We start from the raw sequence: 21,463 nt of genomic DNA, 5'->3' as shown, positions 1-21,463 counted from the left end.
CCCTTCCCCTTAACCAGAATGAAAGGGATCCATCACTCTCAGACACTTGGAGGGCAGAGCACAGCTTTGGAGTACGATCCTGGCTCTCCTCTTGGTTATGACAATGTTGGACAAGTTACAGTCCCCCTCTCTAAACCCTGGTCTCCCACCACCCAAGCCCAGCGACATGCATGTTGACTCCCTCACAGGGCTGTTGGAGAGTTTGTAGTCTAGGTGCCTGGTGCAGTGCCAGGTAAATAAATGTACTGTGACCTCAGGCAGTAAAAATCAAGGATGCTGGGAGTGGGGGAGAGCTCACTGGAGGCCAATCTGGGAAGGCTCCATGGAAGAGGTGAGATGACAAGGGAGGATTCAGGGCGACTAGGAAGCTGCTCCAGGCCGGAGAACAGCAGGAACACAGTGTCAGACATGAGAATTCCTAAGCTGACTGCTGGACCCTCCCTGAGGGCAGTAATGGCCCCATTGGGGTGAAGAAGGGGACCAGAGTAGTGAATTAGAACAGCAGCATGTCTGCTCGGACCTCCAGCATGTTGGGGAACAGCCTGGAGGGTGGCTCTGAAATGGACTTCATATTTCCCAGAGCCTCCAAGCGTCTCTGGCCTACTTGACCTACACTAGGCCGGGCCCCTCCTCTTCCCCTGCCTCTAGGCACAACGACCTCAGGTGTCCCAGATTATTACACTCCTCTTCTCTGTGACTTTGTTTATTCTCAGTGCTCAGCTCTGGGTCAGCTCCCAAGCGCCCCCCCCCCCCCATACACACACACGGAGGGACAGCTCCTGGCCCCAGCACCTCCCACACTCTAGCAGAGAGGTTGTGGCTGTGAGCACTGTGGTGTGGTGGCCAGGCTGCAGCAGGCCTTGCCAGCCCTGTCCAAACTAGATGTGGTGCAGAGAGCACAGGCCTGGGGGTCAGATCTCACACCTGCACATGACAGAATTGGTTTAGGAATGCACTGGGCTGCAAGTAACAGACAACCCAAACTGTCACGGCTTCAACAAATGGGTGCTTATGTTTCCTGCATAAGGCCACTATTGCCCTCTGTGAGGGTCCAGCAGGCAGCTTAGGAATCTCACGTCTCAGACGGTGTTCCTGCCCTTCTCTGGCCCTGAACATCTTCCCAGTCCCCCTGACTCTTCCCTGTCATTACACAGTCTGGAGGAGAGTGTCTCAGGGCCAGGGCAGGTACTCAGAGATTCTTTCTTTCTGGTGCACACAGTAGCTACGGAGCAAGGACACAGCTCTGGGGTTCGGTAGAGCTGGGCCCCTTTCCGGCTCTGCTGCTAACTAGCTGTGCAGCTGCAGGCAAGTCACTTCACCTCTTGGAGGCTCTGCTCCTTTTCTGCCCACCCCCCTACCCCGCAACAAGGGTAGGACTGGATTATCCTCAGCTCTCACGTCTCAGGATGAGCTTCCTTCCTGACATGTGAGTGAGCTCTACCTATGCGCACACACAGCTTTGTAGATTTACTCAGGTCTTTTAGCTTAAGGAGACGAAGTTAGAGCCCATTCTAATATGAGGATAGAGAATAAGGAACATGAAAAAGGACAGAAGAAGGCATTCCGGGACTGACTTCCAGATCCAGATCTCACCCTTCCATTCCTTCCAGCCCATGGATCCGTACATAACAATGCTTTGTTTTTTCTTTTCTCCCCCACCACTTCCTCCATTTTTTTTTTTTTTTGCATGTATCATGCATACTTTGCCTCCCATTTTCCCATTTCCAGGTCTTTATAGTACAGTGATGTCATCTGACATGAGGGAACTGAAAAGCTCAAAGTGAGGAGGGCATGTGATGTGATGAGCACTGGGTGTTATACGCAACTAATGAATCATTGGACATTATATCAAAAACTAATGATGTAATATATGTTGGGTAATTGAATTTAAATTTTAAAAAATGGAAAAAATAAACATATATAATATATACAAAGGAAAAGTTCAAAGTGTTTCTTTAATTCCAGCCTTTATGAAAACCAAAAGCATCTTGAGTTAAATAGTGTCAGCTTCATTTCCTATCTTTTGGCATTCCTGATTCATTATTTAAGGTGTGGCTTGGTGAGAAAAGTGTTCAATTGGAAACCTCATCCCCCAGCTACTTCTTTGGCCAATGTGGAATGTTCTGAATTGTCTAAACCCTGTCTCTCAGCTCCTACCCAAGGCTGAAACCCTTTTGTGTGTCCTCCAGGTGTTTTCACAGCTGATCTAGTTGACATTCATCAGGATGCAGAACTGAGTGCCACACGGTGTCCGAGCCTGGCCTGGCTCCTGCCTACCGCACCAACCTAACCTCTCGCCTCTCATTCTTGACATTGACCCAACTCCACTATGTTGTTCCTCATCTCTGAGCCCCTGTACAGGCTGCCCTTCTGCTTGGAATGCCTTTCCAGTGACCCACCAAACCCATGCATATCCTATAGTTAACCCAAGCCCATGACCACCAACAGGAGCTCTTTCTGCCCTTCTCATAACATCAGGCCCAACCATATGATTTCACTTCAACTCAATATATTTACTATTATTAGGTCTCACAACTAACACATTAACTATATATTAATGATGATGAGATATTGCTCGAGAAAGCACATTTCAAGGTCACCACACTCCCATTGTTCAAAAAGGCCTACGATACGGCATAATTCTTTTCATTGTCTCATAAGTATTCTTTTTTGTAGGTTTTTTCTAAGCCTTCTACCACTCCAGCTTAGCACCTACTCCTAAACTAGGAGGATGCTGACCACCCACGGGCATTATCCCCCTAAACCCCTTAGAAGTCCCACTACTCAACACCTCCGTACTTTTAGCTTCCGGAGTATCGATCACGAGCATATCACTATCCTCCCCTGGCTACCTCTACTCACACTTTCAGTATAAATAAACATCTTTTTCCCAAGAAGCTTCCCTGACCCAACCCCCCAAATTGGGCTAAATGCCCTGCTGGAGCTCCAACAATCTTGTGCTTACCCACATTTCAGATGAAATGTATGAAGCACACAAATTTAAGTAATGAGAATTTAATCATGTCTCCTTGGCCAAAGAGGGAGAGAGAGAGTAACATTTTTTCTTTTAAAGATTTTATTTATTTATTTGACAGAGAGAAAGAGAGGAATCACAAGTAAGAAGAGTGGCAGGGAGCGGCAGAGGGAGAAGCAGGCTACCGACTGAGCAAGGAGCCCGATGTGGGACTCGACCCCAGGACCCTGAGATCATGACCTGAGCTGAACGCAGACGCCTAACGACTGAGCCACCCAGGCGCCCCTAACATTTTATTTTTATTATTATTTTTAAGATGTATTTATTTGAGAGAGAGAGAGAAGACAGCGCAGGAATGGGGGTGGAGGGGCAGAGGGAGAAGGGGAAGCAGACTCTCCGCTGAGCAGGGAATCCGACCTGGGGCCTGATCCCAGATCTCTGGGATCACGACCTGAACCAAAGGCAGACGCTTAACTAACTGAGCCATCCAGGCGCCCCGAGAGAATAACATTTTAAACAAGGTTACCCTTGGCCCAGTGAACACTAGCCTGAGAGGGTGAGATGGAAGCCCCAATGCATCTTAGTCCTCACGTGTTTTTATGGTGGGAACGTCTGCCCTCTCTGGGTATGATGCTGGTGTTTAAAGACATATTTTTCTCACAGAGCAGGAAATGTCCCAGACATAGCAGAGACAGTTCACATGCTGGGGGACGAAAAAAGGAAGAAAGAAAAACAAGGCATACCCACTACAAGAACTTATCTGTTAGGGAAGTTTTAGGACATGGGTTCAAATCCTAGCTCTGCAGCTAACCAACTTGGGTACTTGAGTCAAGTCACTGTAATCTGTTGGCAGGTGTGTCTGCCCGTCTTTATAGGGTTACCCTGAGCGGCACCCGCCTGGCTCAGTCCGTAGAGCATGAGACTCCTGATTTTGGAGAGTTCAAGCCCCACATTTTGGCGAAGAGCTTACTTAAAAAAAAAAAAAAAATTAAAAAAATATATAGGGTTACCCCGAGGCTTAAATGAGGTAACAAATGTAATGTGCCCATAAGGTAGACAATAACAGTTCGTGTTACTTCAGCCAATACCCCTCTGCTTCCTCAGAACCTCGAACCAATGGATTCCATCCCCCGCAGGCCAGGGGCTGCGCAGGACCACCAGGCACATGAAGAGGCGGGGGGGCATGCCAGTAGCATTTCCGATGTTCCAGGCTGTAAGTGTCGCCGAGCTTCGGCCCGGGCTGGGACCCAGGGGTGCTTCCAGCCCTTCAGCAGCCACTCGCTGGCATTTAGGAACTGGTCCCTGGGAGCTTCTAGGGCTTCGCCTCGCTCCCTCTCCGACCCCCAGTATAGCAGTCTTCCTTCCGGATGGCATTAAGCTGGGTCCGGGTCCATCTCGCTCCTGCCCGCGAGCTCCTCGCGGGTGCCGAGCCCAGCCCGCGGCTACCCAGAGCTGGAGGCAGGAAGGGTGACTGAATCCTCGACTCCCGAGTCACCGTTAATCATGCAGGAGCCCGGCTCCTCCCCGCAGCCCCTGCCCTGTAACTGCTGCCGCGGCTCGATTCCGTGCCTCGCTGTCCCGCTCAACCCCGCACACGGTAGGCGCTCCACTAACACTGTAAATGCCACCCAGCAGTCGCACTCAGGCCATCCCCAGGGCCACGCGCCGACTCTTTCGGGGGCGCCGGCCGCCCCTTCGGCGCCCAGAGCGCCGCCTCCTCCACTAGGGACAGGACCGAGTCGCCCCTAGCAACAGCAGCCGGGCAGGCTTCCTCGGGCCGCGCTGATTGGCCGAGCGCCGGCAGGCGGCGGTGCCGTCACTTCCGGCCTCCGGAGGCAGCAGAGGAAGCCGAGGGGCGGCCATCTTGGGTCCGTGAGGCTCCGAGGCACCGGGAGCGGCGGCGGCCACCGGGTGGAGGCTGAGGCGGCAAGCGAACCGGAGGGAGCAGAGTAGCCGGGCGCCGGCGCCGCTTCCGCAGCCCCCTCCATGGTCTGCGCCCGCAGCCCGCGGCGGCCTGTCTTACACTCCACCTTGCCCACATCCTCCTCGTCCTCCTCTTCGGGGGCAGCCGGCGGCGCTGTGTGGAGGCCCCGGCGCTGAAATCCGCGGTGCGACGGGCGAGGGCGGCCGAGGAGGCGAAGGGGTTTGAGCCCGCGGGGCGCCCTGAGGCGCGGGGACGCCGGCGGGCCGACTCGCAGCCCGCCGCCGCCGCCGGCCCGGCCCCGCCACCGCCGCCCGCGGGGCTCCTCGGCGCGGCCGCCGGGCCCGGGGGAGCATGAGCCCCGGGACCCGCCGAGGGACGGCCCGGGCCCGGCCCGGGATCTAGACGGCCGTGGGGGAGGGGAGCCGCCCTGCGCGGCGCAGCTCCGGAACCGCGGGGCACTCGAGGACGCGGTCGCCGGCCCCCCAAGGCCGTGCTGTTTTGTTTCAGCCTCGCGTTGTGCAGAAGTGAAGTGAAGTAAAATGTCCACTAGGACCCCGCTGCCAACGGTGAATGAAAGAGACACTGAGAACGTAAGTGACCGCGGCGCCCTCGGGATCTGCCCGGGCCCGGTGCCCCGCGCTGCCCGCCGGAGCACGACAGCGGCGGGTGCTGGCGGGGTCCCCCGCCGGAGCGCGCTGGCGGCGGTGGGCAGGCGGCAGGCGCCGCAGGGCCGCCGGTCCGGACCGTTTCCGGGAGGCGGCAGCCGTGCGGGCTGGGGCGGTGCGCTTGTGTTTACGCCGGAGTCTCGTTTGCTAGGAGAGCCGGTGAGCTGCGGCCGGCCGGCCGGGGTCCTGAGATGCCGGGGGGCCGCGCAGTGCGCGCGCGAGGGTGTTCCGGTTCCCCGCCTGTGTGCTGCTGCTTTTAGGGAAGCCCTCCCTGGGGTTTGGGCACGCAGCTCCGGGAGGCTGCCGCGTTGAAGCGGGTTCGTGGCGCTGATGAGGAGTGAGTGGGTGGGTCGCGTGGAATGTCCTCTATGCCCGGTTTTTAAAAACTGTCTGGAACTAAGTTTGGTGACCGTCACTGCAGCTGAGTGGCCACTGAGGAGCCGTGGAGGGCCCCTTGGAAGGAACTGCAAAGCTAGTCAGAAGAGAGGTTTTGGAGAGAGTACAGACTGCATTAGGGAGTAGCTTTCTTTCCGTACAGACCTGTTTCGAAGGGTCGGCTACGCGTTTTTTCAAAGGAAGGCGTGTAGGAAGGCTGCCCTGCCGCTCACCGCCTGGCTCGGGGACACCCGCTCCGGGCCTACTTTTACCTCCTTCCTAAAAACAGCTTGGCTCAAACGAGCCTTAGGTCCCTGCTGGCACTCGCATCCTATGATTCTGTAAAAGGAACCTTTGATTCTGTTCATGCAGACCTTTTACAAAGGCCAGGAACATCATTTTTAGGGAATGACAGCTGGTAGTGGAAATTCCTTTGGGCAGATGTTGACTCTGTCCGAGCGCTTTCTGAACTCTTCTCTTGCACCGGCTTCAGAACTGTTCCAGCCTAGCTGGGAATTATCTTCTGTAAAACATCTAGCAAATAGCTTGTGAAGAAACTTCACTGGCCTCTCATTATATGTGTTATGAGGTAATTCCTGGCAAGAAAATGCCATCACTTAGGAAAAGCTTTCTTGCTCTGCCTGTTTCCATGCTTTCAACAATGTCCTGAAACTGTGGCCTCGTGGTATCAAATGCCTGCATTTTAATCTTCAAAATGCCACTTGTTTGCTGGATAACAGGGTATTTAATCTGTGTATGTAAACTTTGGTCTAAAGCATTCCTGTAGTGTATTAGCGTATAGTATTGAAGGCTCTTTAACCTGGTAAGGGAGTAGTACAGTGGCATATGTTCCTTTACCTGAGATGGATTAGGAAGTTCCATAAAGAGGGAATAATAGAGAACCACAGACTAGGTGAGTCAGGGAATCCATTTTCTTATAGACCCTTGGAAGAACCTATTTCTGACTTGACCATTTTCCTCCTCCCTGACAACGCTGTAGAGTGGAGTAAGCAAAAAACTGAGTTGATTAGCTTTGATCGTTGACTTTCACCCGGAGAAGCAAAATCTTACATTGACCCAAAAGCGGGAGCTCCATACTTTCTAAATGAACTGAAGCCAAAAACAGATTTGTAATAATGAAGGATTTACACTAAATGAGTCTTTTTACTTTGATCTCTGATGAATTTGTTGAATTATGTTTTAATCTTTTTGTGTGTTGTTAGAAACTACTAACTTTATCCTTTAAAAACAATATAGGAGTGGCGCCTGGGTGGCTCAGTCGGTTAAGCGCCCGCCTTTTGCCCAGGTCATGATCCCAGGGTCCTGGGATCAAGCCCCGCATCGGGCTCCCTGCTCGGTGGGGAGCCTGCTTCTCCCTCTCCCTCTGCCCCTCCACCCCACTGTGTTCTTTCTCGATCACTCTTCTCTCTCTCTCTCAAATAAATAAATAAAATAAAAAATAAAAACAATGTAGGATATGGAGTGTGCCTTTATTCTTGTGGAATGTATTTAAATTTGAATTTTTGACAATGTTAAAATCAGAGGTTTGGGGGCGCCTGGGTGGCTCAGATGGTTGAGCGTCTGCCTTCGGCTCAGGTCATGATCCTGGAGTCCTTGGATCGAGTCCCGCATTGGGCTCCCTGCTCGGCGAGCAGCTTGCTTCTCCCTCTAACCCTCCCCCCTCTCATGTACTCTCTCTCTCTCTCATTCTCGCTCTCTCAAATAAATAAATAAATCTTAAAAAAAAAAAAAATCAGAGATTTGGGGGCGCCTGGGTGGCTCAGATGGTTGAGCGTCTGCCTTTGGCTCAGGTCATGATCCCAGGGTCCTGGTATTGGCCCTGCTTCGGGCTCCCTGCTCGGCGGGGGGCCTGCTTCTCCCCTTCCCTCTGCTTCTCCCCCTGCTCATATTCTCTCTCTCTCTCTCTGTCTCGAATGAATAAATTTAAAAAAACTTAAAAAAAAAAATCAGAGGTTTGTAGCACATCATTGCATTAATTCACCATGCCCTGTTCCATTTTTAAATTTGAATTAGAACGTTCTGGGAGTAGTTGTGTGTCTTTGACAGTGTGGTGTCCTGTGTCAGTGTTACAAGTCTGCCATATGCCATTTACCTGCCATTACTGAACTGCTTGGTGAGGATACAAGAATGAATGGGAGCTCTCAGTTTCTGGAGCAGCTCTTTTGTTAAAGTCAGGTTTATTGAGATAGAACATTTACTCTTTTTAAGTGTAGGCTTGATGAGTTGTGACAAATGTATAGTTATGTAACCACCATCTCAGTCAAGATATAGAATATTTTCATTGCCCAGAAAGGTGCTTACCTTGTGGCCCTTTACAGTCAGTCCCCTCTCTATTTCCCCAGCCCTTGGCAACCTCTGATCTATCTCTATGGTTTTATCTCTTCTAGAATGTCATATAAATGGAATCTGTATTCATGTTTGTGTATCAGTAATTCATTCCTTTTTATTTCTGAGTGGTAGTTCATTGTTTGGATGTACAATTTTTTTTTTAAAGTTTTAATTCCAGTTAGCATACAGTGTTGTATTAGTTTCAGGTGTACAGTACAGTGATTCAGCACTTCCATACATTATCCAGTTAAATTAGAACAATTTTTAATCCATCCACCATTGATGGACGTTTTGGCAATTATGACTAGAAGATTTGTCTTTCCATTTTGTAAAACGACTTTCCATTTTGCTTATCCTGGGAATCTTATTTATGTATTTATGTATTTATTTATTTGGTAGGCTCCACGCTCAGTGTGGAGCCCAGGGTGGGACTTGAACTCATGACCCTGAGATCAAGAGTCAGACGCTTAACAGACTGGGCCACCCAGATGCCCCTCCTGGGAATCTTAATTAATTAATTAATTTATTTATTTATTTTATTTATTTATTTGAGAGACAGAGAGCATGAGAGGGAAGAGGGTCAGAGGGAGAAGCAGACTCCCTGCTGAGCAGGGAGCCCGATGCGGGACTCGATCCCGGGACTCGATCCCGGGACTCGATCCCGGGACTCCAGGATCATGACCTGAGCCGAAGTCAGTCGCTTAACCGACTGAGCCACCCAGGCGCCCCTGGGAATCTTAATTTAAATTGGGTATAACTGTGATAGGAATGTTGCTTATAGATCAAGAATAATAAGAGGCAGGTAATTTGCAACAAGTATATTGTCTTCATCCTAGTACACTACTCTGTTTTCTTTTGTTTCATTTACAGATGTGAATGTACACCTTTAGCTGATGGGTATATACAAGATAATACTGTTTGGGGTGCCTGGATGAGTGTCCGACTTGATTTTGGCTCAGGTCATGAGATTGAGCCCTGTGTTGGGCTCAGCACTCAACGGGGAGTCTGCTGGAGATTCTTTCCCCTCCTCCCTCTCCCTCCTCCTCTGCTCTTCCACCCCACGTCCACACTCTCTCTCTCTCTCTCTCTCAAATAAATAAATAAAAATCGTTTTAAATAAAAAGATAACACTGTTATCAAATCATTTTAAAACTCAAAAGGACTAATCAAATAATCTGACCTAATGGGGATACTGAGGCTCAAGAAGTGACAGGAGCTGCTTGTGACAAAACTATTTAGTAGCAGCGCCTCTACTAGGCTCCAGATCTCTGGTTCAGTCCCCTCTGCTTTTTTTGTGTACCAAGCTGTTCCTCAAAAGCTTATGTACTGGGGTGCTTGGGTGACTCAGTCGGTTAAATGTCTGTCTTTGGCTCAGGTCATGATCCCAGGGTCCTGGGATGGAGTCCCAGTCCCACGTTGGGCTTCCTGCTCAGCGGGGAGTCTGCTTCTCCCTCTGCCCCTCCCCCTTGCTCATGCTTTCTCTCTCAAATAAATAAATAATCCAAAAAAAAAAAGCTTATGTACTAATTATTCAACGAGAGAGATATAGTTGTACCAAAACACAGTGTGTAATTAAAATAAGACTTAAATATTTTGTTATGGAAAATTTCAAACAAATAAGTAGGGAGAATTGAGTAAGTTTTTATCCATGGTTCTCAGCCAGGAATGATTTTGCCCCCCAGTGGACATTTGATGATGTCTAGAGACATTTTTGATTGTCACAACTCAAGAGAGTTTACTGACTAGGAATGCTGCTAAACATTTTACAATACACAAGACATCACCCCTTCCTCCCCCAACAACAAAATAAAATATCTGGCCAAAAATGTCAGTAGTGCCAGAATTGAGAAACCCTGTTATATAGTTAGCCCTCCATGTACTCAACAGCTCAGTGGCCAGTCTTATTTCATTTGGTTTCTCCCCAAGAAACAAATTCAGTACATCATATCATTTCATCTCTAAAGCTTTTAGAAGCTTTAGATAAAGCTTCTATTTTTATAAAAATTGTAATCATAATCCTTTTATCATAATTTCTTTCTTTTTTTTTTTTTTAAAGATTTTATTTATTTGAGAGAGAGAATGAGAGAGAGAGAGAGAGCACATGAGAGAGGGGAGGGTCAGAGGGAGAAGCAGGCTCCCTGCCGAGCAGGGAGCCCAATGCGGGACTCGATCCAGGGACTCCAGGATCATGACCCGAGCCGAAGGCAGTCGCCTAACCAACTGAGCCACCCAGGCGCCCTATCATAATTTCTTAATATCAAATATCCAGTCAGCCTTCAAATTTCTTCAGTTGTCTACATTTTAATTTTTTTAATTAAAAGAAAAGATTTTATTTATTTGATAGAGAGCGCACGCAGGGAGAGAGGCAGAGGGAGAAGAGGGCTAAGCAGGCGCTCACTGAGCAGGGAGCCCGACAAGGGGCTCAGATCCCAGGACCCTGGGATCATGACCTAAGCTGAAGGCAGACGCTTAACAGACTGAGCTGACGTAGGTGCAACACTTATCTACCTTTTCAACACTTTGTTCAAACTGGAATCTCTTGGGTCCATATGTTACAGTTAACTAATATGTGAAATTAGATGCATTTTGAAGGCAACAAAGTTTATGTTTTAGTTTATGTTCTGCAGTTGACTTGTATAGAGCCATGGTCAAATCCTGTTTGGACACTGATAAAATTAGAAATGCAGTTTTCACTTAAATTATAAAACATATCACACTTTGTAAGCCTGGATTATTTGACAAAGTACCAGAGGCCCCGGGGCTTTGACAATTATTTAACAGCTCCTGGTGGGTGTGCAGCATGTACTTACTTATTATTACTGTGGACAAGCCATCAGAATTTCTTATCTCTGTGGTGGTCTTGTTTAGTCAGCTATAGGTTATATGAGACTATTATTAACCTATTCAAGTTTGAGTGCGTACTTTGTGTATGACACTGTGCTAGATGCCACAGAGGATATACCCAGGAACTGTATTGCACCTGCTCTTTAGGATTTCTCAATCCTTGCAGAACAAAGCACCCTAAACTCTGTGAAACTAGTCTAATAAACTCTGAAACTGGAGCAAGCATCAGTATCACCTGAAGGGTTTATTAAAGCTCTGATTGTTGGGCCCTACCCCCAGACCTTGATTCTACAGTTAGCATTTCTAACAAGTCTCTAGGTGATGTTAATGTGGCAGGTCCAGAAACCACATTTTAATCACTGCATTTGTATTCAGTGAAATCTTGCCAACTAAACTATATTCCTTTAGATTGTATTGTGACTATAGAAGAGAGATTTCTGGTAGATTAAATAAGATTTTCAAGTTCCATGAGTTTTTAAAGTTGGTTCTTAGTAAGAAAGTGTGGTTATGGAGTATAAAAATAGTTACTATTTGTTGATCACTTACTGTATATCAGACAACAGTACTAAGTACTTTATATAGTATTTCATTTAAAATATATAGTATGGGGCGCCTGGGTGGCTCAGTGGGTTATACATTTGCCTTGGGCTCAGGTCATGATCCCAGGGTCCTGGGATTGAGCCCCGCATCGGGCTCTCCCCTCAGCGGGAGGCCTGCTTCTCCCTCTCCCACTCCTCCTGCTTGTGTTCCCTCTCTCGCTGTCTCTCTCTCTGTCAAATAAATAAATAAAGTCTTTATAAAATATATAGTATGATTTCTTTTAATCTGCCTTTGAACTTCCAAGCACAGCTATCTATTGAATAAAGCTGTCTGAGCCTTTTTTAAAAAGGTGATCTCCGGGCGCCTGGGTGGCTCAGTCGTTAAGCGTCTGCCTTCAGCTCAGGTCATGATCCCAGGGTCCTGGGATCGAGTCCCGCATCGGGCTCCCTGCTTGGCAGGAAGCCTGCTTCTCCCTCTCCCACTCCCCCTACTTGTGTTCCTGCTCTCGCTATCTCTCTGTTAAATAAATAAATAAAATCTTAAAAAAAAAAAAAGCCGATCTTTTTTTTTTTTTAAGATTTTATTTATTTGGCAGAGAGAGCGCGCACAAGCAGGGGGAGTGGCAGACAGAGGGAGAAGCAGACTCCCTGCTGAGCAAGGAGCCCACCGTGGGATTCTATCCCAAAAGTTGATCGCTGAGAATAAAATTTTTTTTTTTAAAGATTTTATTTATTTTTTTGAGAAAGAGAGAATGAGAGACAGAGAGCATGAGAGGGAAGAGGGTCAGAGGGAGAAGCAGACTCCCTGCCGAGCAGGGAGCCCGATGTGGAACTCGATCCCGGGACTCCAGGATGACCTGAGCCGAAGGCAGTCACTTAACCAACTGAGCCACCCAGGCGCCCCATGAGAATAAATATTTTTTTTTTTAAAGATTTTATTTATTTATTTATTAGAGAGCGAGAGAGAGAGAAACAGCATGAGAGGGGAGAGGGTCAGAGGGAGAAGCAGGCTTCCCGCAGAGCAGGGAGCCCGATGTGGGACTCGATCCCAGGACCCTGGGATCATGACCTGAGCCGAAGGCAGTCGCCCAACCAACTGAGCCACCCAGGCGCCCGAGAATAAATATTTTTTATGTCAAAGCGTTTTGAGAAAAGATCTTAATAAGACTTCAATTTGAGGGTTATTTTTTAGTTTTTGTTCAGTATGTAAATTAGGTGAAAGTGGAAATTTGCAATGAGTAGAATATAGGTCACTTTGATTATTTATGTAGTACATGATTATTTACATTGTAATTACTTGTAAGAGATTTATACACAGTTTAATGTCAATTAAGGTTAATCTGTTATCTTTAATTTCAAAGAGGGTTGTTCTGGATTCTAAGTAAGATATGGCCAAATGTTATCCCTGGAATTTCTTTTCAACCTGGAAGTAAGTCAGGGAATGCAGCCCCCTCTGATCACCGCTGGGAGGACTAAAGCAGAACACCCTGTCTCAGTGTATGTGGGGGCCAGTGGCCATGTGGAGGGGCTGGAAGAAGGAAAAAAAAGAAAACTGTTGTCTCACTTCCATTTTGTTTTATTTTTATATATTTTTAAATATTTTTTAAAAGATTTTATTATTTATTTGAGATAGAGAGTGTGTGCAAGTGGGGAGAGGAGCAGAGGGAGAGGGACAAGTAGACTCTGTGCTTATTGTGAAGCCCAGTGCAGAGCTCAGTCCCACGACCCTGAGATCATGACCCGAACCCAAACCAAGAGTCGGACACTCAACTGACTGAGCCACCCAGGGACCCCAATACATTTCTTTCTTTCTTTTTTTTTTTTAAGTAAACTCTGCCCCCAACGTGGGGCTTGAACTCACTACCCTGGAATCAAGAGTTGCATTCTCTACGGCTGAGCTAGCCAGGCACCCCATCTCCCCTCCACTTTAAACTTTCGAATTAAACCTGAAGGAGAGAACAGATTTCTTCCCTGGGACTATCCCAGCTTTAATGTTGTCTTATACAAGAATTTAAAGTATGTGCTTGGGGGCCTCTGGGTGGCTCAGTCATTGAGCCTCTGCCTTCGTTGAGCCTCTGCCTTTGTTGAGCGTCTGCCTTCAGCTCAGGTCATGATCCCAGGGTCCTGGGATTGAGCCCCACATCGGGCTCCCTGCTCAGCGGGAAGCCTGCTTCTCCCTTTCCCACTCCCCCTGCTTGTGTTCCCTCTCTCACTGTGTCTCTCTCTGTCAAATAAGTAAATAAAATCTTAAAAAAAAAAAATGTGCTTGGAGTTGGTCTGCAAGTGGTAATAAGGAATTTGTGCTAATCCATATGCACCTGCTTGTACAGTAATTGGGAGGGCAGAAGTTGGCACTGGAAACAAGGATTTTTTTTTTTTTTTTTTTGAGTGTAACTTTTTCTTCAAGGTATAGAGTTTTTCAGCACTGCATTCTAACCACCTGAGCTGTTCAGCTGTGGTTAGTCTTATGTAATCTTACGTAGACTAGATAAGGCATTGTGTAAGTGGGTTACACAGAATCTTGGTTCAGAGTTGAAACTTGAACAGAGCAGGAGGTGTTTTGTTTGTATTTGTTGCTAATAGTTAGGCAGTTGCATTTGGGTGGATGTTCAATATTGGGGAGTTTGTATTATGGACATTTTACATGAAAATGTGTATTGGTAGAATTTAGTATAAAATTTGAATAAGCTAAGCCCAAAGGTTTTATTCTAGAATTTTAGATAACCCCATTCTTTATGCAGTAAATACCTTTATGACTTCATTGACTACAATAGCAGATTCTAGCATGAGAATCCTGGAGAGGAGTCTACCTAGAACCATTCCCTAACTCAGCCTTCTGCTCTGAGAATTGCCATTCTTTATCCAGAAGAATAATTTAACCCAGGGCAATCAACTTTCTTTTTGAAGGCATTTGAGGTGTTTTTGATGGCATTCTGTTCATATACTATCTCCATCTTTCCTTTTCTTTCCTCCCTTGCTAGCCCTTTTCTATTCCTAGTCCCTCCTTGGTACCCATAGGCATGTATTAGCTCTATTAGTGGAATGGACTAAAGGATCTTCTTTTCTTCTCTCAAAAGAAGGTTGCCATCTAGACGTTAAAGATATTTAATGATAAAGAACTTTCCACATACCATGGTAATGTACTCCAGGTTTTTTTTTTTTTTTTTTTTTTTTAAGATTTTATGTATTTATTTAAAAGAGAGTAAGAGCATGAGCACGGGGCAGGGCTGTGTGGGTGGGGGCAAACGGACAAGCAGACTCCCCACGGAGCAGGGAGCCCGAAGCAGGGCTTGATCCCAGGACCCTGAGATCATGACCTGAGCTGAAGGCAGATGCTTAACTGACTGAGCCACCAAGGCGCCCCAGCTCAGGTTCTTAATATTTATTTCCTGCTTATTGTATAGTGGTTCTTATTATTGCTGTGGAACAACTGTGGAACTCCACAACATAGTGTTGTAAAACAACAGCCATTTTATTATACTCACAGGTTGTAAGTTATTCAGACAGGGATGGCTTATCTCTTCTTCCATGTGGGACTTCAGTTTGGAGGATCTCAAAAGGCTAGGGGTATTTGAACAGCTGGGCGGGGAGATCCACATTCTAGATGGCTTCTTTACTCAGGTATCTGGCACCTTGGCAGAAGGCTGGGCTCAGCTGGGACTCTTGGCAAGAGTGTCTACAAGGCCTCGTCCAACATGGAGGCCTCAGTGTGATCAGACTTCTGAGGTTGTTCATCATTTCAGAAAAGACAGAAACTGCCTGTCTTTTATTACCTGGCCTCAGAAGGCACATAGTATCACTTTTTTCATTTTCTCTTGGTTAAATCTGTCACAACCACCTGGATTCAACAGAAGGGACATGGGGACGCCTGGGTGGCTCAGTCGGTTAAGTGGCTGCCTTCGTCCTGGGTCGTGATCCCAGGGTCCTGGGATCGAGTCCCACATCAGGCTCCTTGCTCAGCAGGGAGCCTGCTTCTCCCCCTCTCTCCCTCTGCTTGTGCTTTCTCTGTCAAATAAATAAAATCTTTAAAAAAACAAAACAAAAAAGAAGGGACATGGACCTTACCTTGTAATGGGAAGTGTGTCAAAGACATCGGGTTCATGTTTTCAAATCACTGTAATAGTAACTCTTCGGGTTTATAATCTGATCTAGTATTTTATTGTGTCACCTTAGACAATTTAACTTCTTTGTGTCCCAGTTACCTCATCTGTAAAATGTGATTGGTAATAGTGAGACCTCGCAGGGCTGTCATAATGATAAGGCCTTCTGTGCTCTGACCTCCCTTCCCTCTTTGCCCTCATCTCCTGTCTCTCTGTACCCACTACATCCATAGTCCCAGGAGTCTTCTTGCTGTTCTGGGTACACACCAGGAACACTCCAACCTGAGGGCCCTGGCGTTGCCTTTCTCTTTGAACACATTTCTTCCAGATATCCTCATGGCTGACTTCGCACCTCCTCTTTACACATATCACCTCAGTGGTTTAATCACCTATGGCTCTCCCAGTCTCCCCAACCCTCATCTGGTTTTTTCTTTTCTCCATTGCAGTTGTTACTTCCTACATAACATATTACTTACATATTTCATACGTAGATTGTGTTTTGTCGGTTTCCTCTAGTATACGGAAAGCCCCACAGGGACAGGAATATTTTGTTTACTGACGTAACAAATACCTAGAACATGCTTGCCATTTATTACAGGTGATCAACAAAATATTGGTTGAATTAGTGATTAAATGAGACAGTATGGGTAAAGCATTTGAAACAGTGCCTCATACATAGTAAGTAACAGATAAATGTTAGCCATCGTTAGTGTTGATGGACTTTTTACTGGTCTTCCCATCTCTGTCCCTGTGTCCCTCAGCCTCTCCCCTCTGAAGTTATTCCCTTCTCTCTCCCTTTTTAAAACCTAAGGCAGCTTTCATTTATTTATTTATTTATTTGTTTGTTTGTTTGTTTGACAGAGAGAGAGAGACAGTGAGAGCGGGAACACAAGCAGGGGGAGTGGGAGAGGGAGAAGCAGGCTTCCTGCAGAGCAGGGAGCACGATGTGGGGCTCGATCCCAGGACCCTGGGATCATACATGACCTGAGCTTCGGCTGACGCTTAACCAACTGAGCCACCCAGGCGCCCCAAGACAGCTTTCTTAAAGGGAGACTCGATGGATAGTGTCTGGGCTTGCAAGTGGAAAGAAAGATGGGAGTGTAAGACTGGTTGAGAGAGTAATTATAAAGACATGTCTGAGGTAGGGCGGACAAGATGTGGAGCAAAAAAAAAGAACAACAACAACAACGCATACAAGAAGTTGGGATTTGGAATTACATCCTTGGACTTGAAACTAGCCTTCAAATATGAGTAACTTAATCATGATCAAGTTAATTCACTTATCTGTGCCTCAAAAATATTTTATTTCACTTTTTTTATATTGAGATGTAATTGACATATAAAACATTAGTTTATTAGTTTCAGGTGTACAACATAATGATTCAGCATTTGTATTGATTGTGAAATGACCACCACAATAAGTATAGTTAATGATTAACATGCATCACCATGCATAATTAAAATTTTTTTCTTGTGATGAGAATTTTAAGATCTACTCTCTTAGCAGTTTTCAAATATATAATACAGTATTACTATCTAAAGTCACCATGTTGTACATTTACATGTGCTTTTTTTTGTTATCACAAGGAAATAACACCATCTACTCAGGGTTGTTGTGATTGAAGAAAATAACACTGATAACATGCTTGGTCCAATCCACACCACATCATGGGCATTCTATAGGTGTTAATTCCCTCTTAAGATAGTTTTTGTAGTGTTATTCTAAAAAAACTGGGTAATCTAAAGTCTTTGGTTTAGTCTTCAGAGTTCTTGATACACCTTTCTAGCTTTGTTATTTCTTTTCTTTTTTTTTAAAGATTTGTATTTATTTACTTGACAGAGAGCACAAGCAGGCAGAGAGGCAGGCAGAGGGAGAGGGAGAAGGAGGCTCCCCGCCGAGCAGGGAGCCGGATGCAGGGCTCAATCCCAGGACCCTGGGATCATGACCTGAGCTGAAGGTAGCCGCCCAACCGACTGAGCCACCCAGGCGCCCCTAGCTTTGTTATTTCTAACTGCTCAACTGTATAACCTTAATACCCAGCCTGACAATTCTGCTTGGCTCTTTACCTAGAGATCTCACACCTGCTGGTTACCAGGTCCTGTGTTCTGAGACTGTAGAGGGACCTCACAGTCTAGTACTTCAGTGTAGAAATTAACTAAGCTAAGGGTTGGGGATAGAAAGGGGAGCAAGGCAGAAAGGACAGCCTAGTCAGGAGCATAAAGATAAATTGCCAGCCATCATGATGTCAAGGAAGTAGAGCCTTTTGTTTTCTTCTTCCCCTCCAGTGTCACTGCCACACGAAATGAGAGAGTTGTGAGAGATGAAAGTGGTTAGACATGCAGGTTAGGGGGGATAGTTCCCCATCCCCCAAGTTTTCTTAGCTTTTCCTTGTGCTAGTGCCTGGCTTGAAATAGCCTTTGTCTTCCATTAGAACTCTACTATTTATCTTTCAAAGACTATTCCTGCACCTCTAGGATACCTGTTTTTCTTGCATCTCACTCAAATGTGATCACATCCTCTGAGTGCTAAGCACTGCATTATCCTACACAATAGCTACCAGCCACGTGTGGCTACTAAGCACTTGAAATGTGGCTAGTCTGAATTAGGATGTTCTGTAAGTATAAAATATATGCCAAATTTCAAAGACAGTATGAAAAAAGGAATGTACAGTCTTAATCTTTTTATATTGTGTGTTAAAATATTTGGGAATTCGTTGGGTTAAATGAAAAAAATTAAAATAAATTTAACCAGTTGCTATGTTCTTTTAATGTTTCTACTAGAAAATTGAAAATTAAATATATAGGGGCGCCTGGGTGGCTCAGTCGTTAAGCGTCTGCCTTCAGCCCAGGTCATGATCCCAGGGTCCTGGGATCGAGCCCCGCATTGGGCTCCCTGCTCCGCGGGAAGCCTGCTTCTCCCTCTCCCACCCCCCCTGCTTGTGTTCCCTCTCTCGCTGTCTCTCTCTCTGTCAAAAAAAATAAATAAAATCTTTAAAAAAAAAAAAAGAAAATTAAATCTATAGTTCATATTCTGTGTACCCGGTGGCACTTAGAATACCTACTCTCTGATTTTCTCAATGGGGCAGGGATTGCCCCTTGTTTTAGTTACTGTGCCTCAGGTTAGCTCTTTAGCTAGGTTAGGAGTGCCTGAAAGGTTTGGTACCATACTTTATTTCATCACTTTGTAGTGCCTGGCACTTGGCCTAGAGTTAACTGGTCAAAAGCTACTGAGTGAAAGTTTTCTTTAGCCACAATTTGTGCCTTATAATCCTTCTGAGGATTAGACGTGTAAATTATTTTTCAGTCTATTTCATTATTATTATAGTTTACCTGTTTTACCAATAATAGTATTTTATTAAAAGTGAAACCAATTTCACTGAATTTATGGATATGAACAATAATAGTTCCCCATTTCTGTTGTTCATATTCTTAGACATTTTTTTATAAATTTAGCTACAAAGAAGTCACATTCTCTTTGGTCAGTGTGAACTCCCTTTCTTGTTTTATTCTTCTTAATTTCCGGGCGCCTGGGTGGCTCAGTTGGTTAAGCGACTGCCTTCGGCTCAGGTCATGATCCTGGAGTCCCGGGATCGAGTCCCGCATCGGGCTCCCTGCTCGGCAGGGAGTCTGCTTCTCCCTCTGACCTTCCTCCCTCTCATGCTCTCTGTCTCTCATTCTCTCTCTCTCAAATAAATAAATAAAATCTTAAAAAAAAAAAAAAAAGAACATCTATTCTTCTTAATTTCCATATGTCATTTCCCATATCCCTCCAGGAGTGACTGTTCTTTGTTTAGTACGTTGTAATGTGTGTGTATGTGCTCTTACAAAGTGTACATTTGGCACTTCATGTAAATATTAGCTAGGAGTGGACTTGCTCTGCCACAGAAAATGTAGATAGGGCCCGAAGTTGCCCTCCTGGATGGTTACATCAGTCCATACTCTTACCAGTAGTTCAGAGTGTCCCTGGTTCCTGCCATTATTTAGCATTATCCAGTTTTAATTTTTTTTTTTTACGATTTTATTTATTTATTCATGAGAGACAGAGAGAGAGAAGCAGAGGGAGAAGCAGGCTCCCAAGGAGCAGAAAGCCTGATGCGGGACTCGATCCCAGGACCCTGGGATCATGACCTGAGCCGAAGGCAGATGCTTAACCATCTGAGCCACCCAGGTGCCCCCAGTTTTAATTTTTTGCAAGTCTGTTAGATGTTGTGTGATATCTCATTGTTAACTTGTATTTCTCTATGATTTTTATTAGCTCTATATATTCCTTCACTTTTGGAGTGTTCTGTAATTGCTCTTTTTCCTCTGTCCATTTTTCTCTTGGGTAGTTGTCTTTTTCTTGTTGATTCTTAAGTATTCCTTGATTTTCTAGATGTTACTCCGATGTAGGTTTTATTTAATTTATTTTTTATTTTTAAAAAATATTTTATTTATTTATTTGAGAGAGAGTGAGTGAGCATGATCAGGGGAGGGGCAGAGGTAGAGGGAGAAGCACACTCCCCACTGAGCAGGGAAGCCTGACGTGGGGCCCGATCCCAGGATCCTGAGATCATGACCTGAGCCGAACGCAGATGCTTAACCCACTGAGCGCCCCTTCTGTCATCTTTCTATAATGCCCTTCGTTGAACAAATCCTTAATTTTGGTGTAACCAACATAAACCTTTGCCTTGTGTTTGTGCTTTTTTTTTTCTTTTTAAAGATTTTATTTATTTTTATTTATTTGACAGAGATCGAGAGAGAGCACAAGCAGGGGGAGCGACAGGCAGGCAGAGGGAGAGGGAGAAGCAGGCTCTCTGCTGAGCAAGGAGCCTGATGTGGGGCTCGATCCCAGGACCTTGGGATCATGATCAAAGACAAAGGCAGCCGCTTAACCCACTGAGCCACCCAGGCGCCCCTTCTGTCATCTTTCTATACTGCCCTTCATTGAACAAATCCTTAATATTGGTGTAACTAACATAAACTTTTGCTTTGTGTTTGTGCTTTTGATTTGAAGTTTTACTTAAATACCCGAATCACAGGGATATTCTCTTTTATTTCATTTGTTAACCTTTTATCGTTTTACCTTTCACATGTAGATTTTTAATCCCTCTAGACGAAGCCTGCCTTTGCAAGTGGTCTCAGGTAGGGATCTAGTTTTATTTTTCTTATAGGCATATGTGTGAACCTGTTTTCTCACTGTAGACTGCTGTCTACTCAGCAGTCTGTCCTTTCCCCACTGGTTTATAGGGCCCCTTTCATTGTATCTTATATTCCCACATACTTAACATCTTTTAGCTTTGTATTCTGGTGCATAGGGCTGTTTGTTGTGCCCATACCCCACAGGTTTTCTCTTCTTTTTTATTTATTTATTTGACAGAGAGAGAGAGAGTTAGCGAGAGCAGGAACACAAGCAGGGGGAGTGGGAGAGGAAGAAGCAGGCGTCCCGCTGAGCAGGGAGCCCGATGCAGGGCTCAATCCCAGGACCCCAGGATCACGACCTGAGCCAAAGGCAGATGCCCAACAACTGAGCCACCCAGGCGCTCCAATATTTTTATTATTTTAGGTTTTCTCTTCTTTTTAATGACTGTGGCTTCATAGTCTCTCTTAATCTGTGTATCTAGTTCTATATCTTCTCTGTTGAACTTTTTATTTTGAAATAATTTTAGACTTAAATAAAAATTGCCAAAGTAGTACAGAGTTCATGTGTGCCTTTC

The 21,463-nt window shown here is 45.8% G+C and overlaps 1 protein-coding gene across 6 annotated transcripts in view; it reads left to right on the top strand.

Moving 5' to 3' along the window:
* Positions 1-5,240: 5,240 nt before the first annotated feature.
* The window catches only part of MARK3 (microtubule affinity regulating kinase 3), a 120,596-nt gene continuing 104,373 nt past the window's right edge, over positions 5,241-21,463 (top strand). For all 6 annotated transcript variants that reach the window (XM_034992664.1, XM_034992666.1, XM_034992663.1 and 3 more), the window contains exon 1: positions 5,241-5,488. In XM_034992664.1, coding sequence (XP_034848555.1) covers positions 5,438-5,488 — 51 coding nt within the window. In that variant the 5' untranslated portion in view covers positions 5,241-5,437. The remainder of the gene's footprint in view (positions 5,489-21,463) is intronic.

This window comes from Mirounga leonina, unplaced genomic scaffold (genome assembly GCF_011800145.1).
Source record: "Mirounga leonina isolate KUSES-001 unplaced genomic scaffold, KU_Mleo_1.0 Mir_82, whole genome shotgun sequence".
Classification (NCBI taxonomy): Eukaryota; Metazoa; Chordata; class Mammalia; order Carnivora; family Phocidae; genus Mirounga; species Mirounga leonina.
Note: the sequence above shows the minus strand (reverse complement) of the source record. Positions and strands in the feature narration are given on the sequence as shown.